Here is an 8,529-nt window from a genome sequence, read left to right as displayed (position 1 = left end):
TAAGGCCGGACAACATTTCCCTCAGCAGTGACCATCATTACCGGTGTTTCTATTGACCTTACTTGTGATTATCACCAATCCACAGCAGGCTACAGCATACATGACCCTAGTTACCTGTGGTTGGCCTGGCCATGCATCTCTCAGAAAACAACAGGCCAATCAGAAGAGAGTCTCATGAATATTAATTAGACAGGCCAAAATCGACCTGTTCTTTGCAGAGCTCCTGAGAGAGGAGCTGTAAAAATATATTGAGATGGTTTTTGGTACTTATACCGCAAATATATGTTCTTAAGGACATCAAGACTTAAAATAAAACTCCAGAAAGGTGTCAAATATGTGACCTTTAAGAAACAGCTGCACTGAAGACCCCATTCAGCATTTATTGAGATCAGTGTTCCTCCTGACATGCAATACTATGACATTTTGAAATAGATATTAAACTTTCACATCACTTATTTACGGACACCATTTTTCTTTGCCCAAAGGTGAGAAGTTCTTCAACATTGATAGTGGCCGCAATGCTCCTCTGCACTCCCCGCCATCTGAACACTACACCATAATCTTCAACGTCTTCGTAATGATGCAGCTTTTCAATGAGATTAATGCCCGCAAGATCCACGGAGAAAGGAACGTGTTTGAGGGAATTTACAGGAACCCCATTTTCTGCTGCGTTGTTCTGGGAACCTTTGCTCTGCAGGTATAAAATGAAATTAAATTAAATGTAGCATTATACATTACATAAAATTATCAAAATGTCATCTCTCACAATGTCTTTATGAAGTATATGACTATATAATCTTTATAAAATGGGATAGTTTTGGCTTGTTCAAAAGCTGTAAAAATAAAATGTTCGTATGTACAATCATATCACTGCATGTCAACTGAATAGTTTATTAATGTGCTAAGTTGCTGCTTAGATAAGGTTAGACGCTTTTCCACAAATAGGCTACAAAACGGGGATGAAGCCTTCAAAAAAAATTTTTTTTAAAGAAAAGAAAAAATCCCCAACAAATGGTCATGTAAAGTTGCTGTTTGTCACCCTCAAGATACAGACATTTGATGCATTATAGTGTTAGGTTGCATAAACACTGAACTGATAATTGTCTGATAATCAATCTTACTTTTTGTGTTCAAATTAGACCAATCCGTTTTTACGTAACTGACTTAAAGACAATAGAAACCATTACTACTAACTTGTAATACTAGTCTGAGTAGTTTATGCAACCAGCCACTGATGTGTTTAAAGCTAGATACTTTTCAAGCAATGATAATTTTATGTTATATAATAGTGATCTCATCTAATGACCTTTAAATGCATAAAAAAATTAAGAATTATTTTTTTTGGGATTGTCCATCATTTATCAGGTTGCTGTTGCTACTGTATTATAAAAGTACCAATCAACCCGAGGCCATTTGTTGCAGCTATTTTAGCTACAACTACACTGTTTTAAAGTAACCCAAACAACACCCCTTAACCATGTTGAAATTGCTATATCTCGGTCTCTTGTGGCTTATTTCTTTGCAGTATAGCTGGACTAATGAAATACACCTTGTTACAGATAATCATAGTGCAGTTTGGAGGGAAGCCGTTCTCTTGCACGGCCCTCACCATCGATCAGTGGCTCTGGTGTATCTTCATAGGAGTCGGTGAGCTGCTCTGGGGCCAGGTAAGGCAAATCCTTACAGTATGTCATTGTTCATCACTAATCAGTACCTCAAAACAACGAGTTAGTTAGATGAGCGCATTTACAAATGACAAAGTGAGAAAGAGAGAGATCTACAAGCTTCGAAGTGGTGAAATAATGAAAACATCACGGCAGAATGCACATGCGTGGGTGATGTGGAACATCTTTAGTTCTCTCTTCAATCCCACTGGGAGGGCAGGGGAGGGGGAGGTGAAGCTGTGTACGATTTCAAACCTGTGGGAGGGAACGAGGGAGGCTGGCAGACACAATTCCAGAGAGCAGTTGCCGCCATCTCAAAGTTCAGCTCAGAAAAAGGACGGAGAGCTGTGAGCTTTATCATCAACCCGGCAGCAAAAGGTCGGTTATCTGCCTCTATACATCCATGCTTACAGTACATTTAAAACTCTGTATGCGGGACTGATGCATCATGTTAGGTCATCAAAAGGCCGGGGAAGTTATCAAGTATGAATAAAGCCTTTAGAGCTGCAAGCCGTCTGCTCCTTCTGGCAGTTGCATCACACATAAGCCATTTCCTACTGGGTTTCTCAGCTGGTGTTTGTGCATGCAAGCATTTGTTTGTGGTGTACACACGTGCAGCCTCACAAACCAGATGCTGGGAACTTAAACATGGAGGAGAAGCAGCGTGCATTCTATCCACTATGTATTAAGTTGTCTCAGTGATGTGCAGAAATAACTAAATAACTATTTTAGAGCTACCATAGGTGGTAGAGACTGGCATATGTGTGTATTTATGTTGGGAGGTCCCTTTGAAACTGTAGCTTTAAAAATGAAAGAGGTTAGGGCTGCACGATTAATCAAAATTAAATCGGAAAGGCGATAAATCGCGATTAGGCAGAATCTGCGATTGTCATGCGTATCTTTCAGGGAAGCGCGGTTCTGTGATCAGCAGTAAATCTCCATCCGAAGGCCAGAGGGCGCTCTCGTGCGGAAACTCCAAATACACCCCGCAGAAGAAACCTAGGAAATCCCTATAGCAGTTGCTGAATAAACAGAAGATTTCACTGCTTTTGATTCACCGTGACTAATAAACACACAACCACGACAATATATGGTTTATTTGAGTTTGTCTTATTATAATGTTTATTATAATAAAGTATATAATAATGCAATGACAATTGACATATAGCCTTTGTCACTGCTTAGAATACTATGAAATATGTTGCATGCCTTATTCTGTGTAAGAAGCCACATCATCTCACAGAAGGATTTACTTCAAACACTCGACTGATGTTATGAAGTGAGTTTGGAGTAAAAGCATGTTATTAAATGTGATATTTTCAAATGCTTTCAGATGGAGCAGCATTTACTACACAGAGTCGTAGTTCACTGACAAGCTACGCAAACAGCTTTCATAATCGCAGAACAATTTCTTCGATTTCATAATCGTGCGATTAAATTGTCTGCGATTATAAACGCGATTTTGCATAGCTTGTCAGAGAACTACGGCTCTGTGTAGTAAATGATGCTCCATCTTAAAGCAGGTGATGGAGATTTATTGCTGATTACAGAATCGGCTTTACTGACAAGATACGCATGACAATCGCATTCGATTAATCGTGCAGCCCTAAAAGAGGTTAAATTACAACTCTTTAAAATAAAGTATTTAGATACCAGAAAAGTTACTTATAAACGGTACCTATCTACATGTAAGCTATGGGTGGCTTAAATGTGTGAAATTAAATGGATGTCTTTTGAAATGTATAACTGCATCATTTATTTTCAATCAGAACAGTATTCATCTGGCACAGAAACGATAAGGATATCATATAAATGATATCCTAAATTAAAAAAAAAAAAAACTTTGTCTTTCTCTTTATTTATTCCTTCCCTTTCTATCTTGTACTTATTTGAACAAATGCCTGAAACTTGTTATTACGAGCACTTCCTGTGTCTGTTTGCCTCTTTAAGAAGAATAACTTTATGTATTCCCCAATTGTATGTCGCTTTGGATAAAAGCGTCTGCAAAATGACTAAATGTAAAATGTAAATGTATCATGATCAATTTAAATACGACTAGTAAAACACTCTTGTTTATAAATGAATTAAAAACAGTTAACTAACAGCAGCATTTAACTGAACATTTCAGTAACAAAACAAAAAAAAACATGCAGGAATTTAAATCTGTGAATTTTTACAACCAAATAAATTATCTATATATATATATATAATCAAAAATACAATAAAAACAGTAAAATTGTGAAATATTATTGCAATTTAAAATAACCATTTTCTGTTTTAATGTATTTTAAATTATAATTTATTCCTGTGATGGCAAAGCTGAATTTTCAGCAGCCATTGCTCCAGTCTTCAATGTCACATGATCCTTCAGAAATCATTCTACTGTGCTGATTTGGTGCGTAAGAAAGATTAATTATCAATGTTGAAAACAGTTTTGCTGCTTAATGTTTTTGTGGAGATTTTATTTCCAGGATACTTTGATGAATGGAAAGTTCAAAATAACAGTATTGAAATACAGATCTTTGTAACAATGTAAGTTTTTACTGTCACTTCATCAGTTTCATGAATCCTTGCTTGAATAAGTTTAATATCAGTTTAATCTCAACATTTTGGCGGTTAATCAAGCAAGCTTCATGTTATGTGTAGTTTGTACTCACAATTTTCATTCACTAAAGGGACTTTTTGCTTTTTAACATACAAAGAACTTGCGGTCAAATGCCATAAGGATTCATAAAATCTTTGCATTTATTCACCACATTCTCAGCATCCTGTTCTCGGAAAGCCATCCATAATCACAACCGCTGTGCTAATGACTATTTGATGAGCTACAGTTGCCATCACTTGACCCCATTTCCCCCCCTCTCTTCTCATTCTCCAGTTCATCTCTGCCGTCCCCACACACCGCCTCAAGTTCCTGAAAGAGGCTGGCCACGGCATCCCCAAAGAGGACATCGCCGATGAGGTGCTAACCGAAGGTGCGGATGAAATTGACCATGCTGAGATGGAGATGCGCAAGGGACAGATCCTATGGTTCAGAGGTCTCAACCGCATCCAAACTCAGGCAAGCTGCTATTTGCTTCTTCTTCCTTCTTCCTTTCTGTCTCTTCCAGCAGGTGTGCCAGGAGAGAGTAGAAATGGCTTAAAAGGGTCATATGACGTTGCTAAAAAAGAACATTATTTTGTGTATTTGGTGTAATGAAATGTGTTTATGAGGTTTAAAGTTCAAAAAACACATTATTTTCCACATACTGTACATTATTGTTTCTCCTCTATGCCCTGCCTTTCTGAAACACGTAATTTTTATAATAATTCTTTGCAATTTTTACAAAGCTCATCGTTCTGAAAAGCAAGGTGTACGCTGATTGGCCAGCTATCCAGTGCGTTGTGATTGATGTGTGCGTGTGACGGAAATGTTATGCCCCTTACCATACTGTGATGCCATGTCCCAGTGCGACGAGACAAAAACAATAAAACCAAGCAAAGTATTTTCGCTTTTGCAACGAAACACACAGTGTCTCCATGACATGGCAGCGGCAGCAACAATACTAGCGAGAATCAAAGTTAAGCCTTCTTTCTTTGCGTAAACATTTGGGCAGCGTTATACAAATCTTCCCACACAGTGATGTAGACATGTGGGTGCGTGTTTAAACGAGGCGTTTTAGGAGGGCGTGGACGAGTCTTAACGTTTATAAAGAATATCTCTTTGGGTTTGAGACTTTAGTCTTTGCAACTTTAGGGATCTTATCTATTCACGAACAGCTTGTAACACTCCAAAGAGAAAGGAAAACTTGAAATCGTATCATATGACCCCTTTAAATACAACAGCAGTGACTCATGCACAACTCTGCCACTGTAGATGTTGTTTGGAGAAAATGTCTTTGCTCTTTGGCAGCTTACTGTTTAAATGTGGGGTTTACTGATATTTTTTATCTATTTTGATCCATTGTCAATATGTTTAACAGTTGCTTTGCTACTTTGTTTCTTCACTTTAAATGGTACCAGAATTTGTTAAAGAAAGAAAGAAAAAAGAAAAATGTCAAGCAATTTTGTATTAATCCTCAATTTATAATTTATAATTATTATATAAAAATTATATTTTTATTCCTTTTGTAATATTTAATAAATTATATATACAAGAGATTTGAAAAAGTTGCAGTAAATTATTTGTTTAGCTAAATATCATCGCTATTATCATCAGAATTTTCTGACCTGCATAAAAAATGGGATGCAATCCTTTTTAGTATTTCATTGGTTTGCTTTTAATTTGTTTGGAACAACAAATACATTTTTTTTTTCAGCTCCAAACAGCATGCACGTTGCTGAAAGCGGCATTATTAGTGAACATTCTAGATAGCCGTTGGCTTTTTTTGTGTAGACATCACCCTAGTGGCCTTCAAGCATCTCCATGGGGTCATTTGTGGAAAAGCATCTCCCTTAAGACTAAGCAAAGACTTGTGAGCTGCTTAGGTCTCCCAGGTTGAAAAGCAGTATGTGCCCTGGAGATGACACTCTTGAAGTGCCAGTGGGGCAACCCATGTCTCTGTGACTATATGCACAACCTGCCTAGAGATAACTGGGGACTGTACAGCAACATTTGCTCGCTTTCAACAGAAGATGTGCAAGGAAACGACTGGGAACAGACTTTTTTTTTTAAGCTCTGTTGATGGAGGCCGTGTGGGAGGACCTCCTTTCACTTACCATTGCCTTCATACATGACAGTGTTGCAGCTCACAAACAATGAGTGGATTCAGTGAGAGGGTTCACAGATGTATTTATCTGGATCCTCCAGGAGTTTCTGTGTGTTGGTGGGCGATCTTTCTGAGAGGGCGTTCTGTGCCTATTAGTGATGCGCGGATGAGCTCAAAATTTAGAAAATGTAGTTAATACTTGCATCATTAATGATTTATTTTATCCACCCGCGACCCACCCGCAAATAATCAGAATGCATTTTTTTGTTACCCGACCCACCCGATCCGCGGATTATCCGCAGCGCCCGCGGATATAACCGCCATCCGCGCATCACTAGTGCCTATTAAGAATGTTCTATAGCAAACACTATGGTAAACCACCCACCAAAGATTGTCAGTGTATACCACAGGCACTGATTTATCCCTGTAGATTTGCTTCCTGTCACTTCTGAAAACAACATATTCGTTTAAGTTAGGGCTGCACGATAAATCGCATGCGATATTTAACGCGCATCTTGTCAGAAAGCCGGTTCTGTAATCAGCGGTAAATCTTAACTACACAGAGCCGTTGTTCACTGACGAGCTGCACAAAACCACGTTCATATTCGCGCGATTTTTTGCACAGCTCGTCAGTGAACAACGGCTCTGTGTAGTTAATGCTGCTCCATGTGAAAGGCCGCAGGTGATGGAGATTTACCGCTGATTACAGAACCGGCTTTCTGACAAGATGCGCGTTAAATATCGCATGCGATTTATCGTGCAGCCCTAGTTTTAGTTTTGTTTTCATTTTGTATCGTTAAGAAATGTGTAATTTGCCTTTCAGCAATGCGCCAGGTCATGGGGAATTCATGTTGCCATATGGGATCATCTTAAACCCTTTTCTCTTTTGTTCTTGTTCTTTCTCCATTCTTTGTTACAGCTCTCATCAAATCATTTCGGTGTTAGGAATCAATATTTTGGAGTAAAAGATCAATATGTTGACGTGTTAGTGATTTGATTTGAAGTGAAATTAACAGCCTACAAAGTGATGTTGAAAACATTTGGTTATCCCTTTATCTAATCGCCTCTAATTAACTTGTTGTTGCAAAAGTTGTTTTGAAGATAACAGACAAAACATCTGTTTTAATTTTATCTTTTTAGTAGTGCATTATGTAATAGTCTGGGATCACTCAAAGCATATAAGTAATTAAACAAAAACAAGTTAACAATTTTTTTTACAATGCAAAAATAATCGTATATAATTTTATGATTTTTAAATATTTTTTCAAACCTCCTTAAAACAAGATTCTTTTTATTTATTTATTAGTTTTGTACGTTTTATGCTTAACACAAGAAAAAAGCGATTTGCCAATGGCATGAACCTTTTAAATCAATTATTTTAAAATGTATATGATGTATTTTTACATAGATTTTATATGTTTTTACTAGGCAAGACAAGTACTTGAGTATTTTTTTATCTAACTTTCTTTATTGCATTTTATTTTAAATTATTCTAATTTAACATTCTCCTATGATATTCACATATTAGCCTGAATTAAATAGTGTACTTTCGTTTTCATTGTATAATCTTCTTTTGTCTTCTATGTAAGTTAATTGGGCAGTAATGTGTGAAGGGGAGGGAGAGTTTTAATGTGTATGTGCCCTGGATACGTCCGGACCCCCTGTGGTTTCAGATCACCGTCCCTGCTAATTCTATCAGACTTCCCTCCAAGCCCAAATGAAAAAGAGGCCGAACAGTCTTCTCATCCTCCTCCCTCCCCTTCGCTCTTATTCCTGATCACGAGCTGTTGAACTGACCGCAAAAACACTACTCAACTAATTAGCTTCTTATCTCTCCCCCTCGCTCAAAGTCCCACCACCCCACTTTTAAAATCCTCATGGATTTCTATTTTATATCTGTCATGCATGGTTAGTGGTACACAAAGAAAGAAATAATTGGCACACGTACGATTCAGACTCATCAGTACTTCATAGAGCTAGTTTCCTTTGTGCTCCCTTTCTTTTCACGGACATCTTCACAGCATTTCCTTTCTCCTGGAAAAAATAGTTCTCCACATAAAACTTTCCTATTTATCTTCCTGTGCCAGCCCCTCTCCTGTCAGACTCACTCAGTACTAACCAAACTTTTTATTTGTGGGATGAGGGGATGTTCTCTCTTTCTCTTTCAAATAACAAAT

General features: G+C 37.6%; 1 protein-coding gene across 6 annotated transcripts in view; it reads left to right on the top strand.

Moving 5' to 3' along the window:
* LOC107727759 (plasma membrane calcium-transporting ATPase 2-like) overlaps window positions 1-8,529 on the top strand; it is a 114,087-nt gene that overhangs the window by 93,760 nt on the left and 11,798 nt on the right. For 5 of the 6 annotated variants that reach the window (XR_001638393.1, XM_016537735.1, XM_016537738.1 and 2 more), the window contains 3 exons: window positions 486-697; window positions 1,560-1,667; window positions 4,543-4,725. Coding sequence is in view for 5 of the 6 variants with exons in the window: in XM_016537735.1 (XP_016393221.1) it covers window positions 486-697; window positions 1,560-1,667; window positions 4,543-4,725 (503 nt within the window). In the remaining variant the exon portion in view is untranslated. Of the gene's footprint in view, window positions 1-485; window positions 698-1,525; window positions 1,668-4,542; window positions 4,726-8,529 lie in introns of those variants that run through there. The other variant, XM_016537739.1, reaches the window with a different exon arrangement.

This window comes from Sinocyclocheilus rhinocerous, unplaced genomic scaffold (assembly GCF_001515625.1).
Source record: "Sinocyclocheilus rhinocerous isolate Xijiao unplaced genomic scaffold, SAMN03320098_v1.1 scaffold576, whole genome shotgun sequence".
Taxonomy (NCBI): domain Eukaryota; kingdom Metazoa; phylum Chordata; class Actinopteri; order Cypriniformes; family Cyprinidae; genus Sinocyclocheilus; species Sinocyclocheilus rhinocerous.
This window is presented reverse-complemented; position numbering and strand designations above follow the sequence as displayed.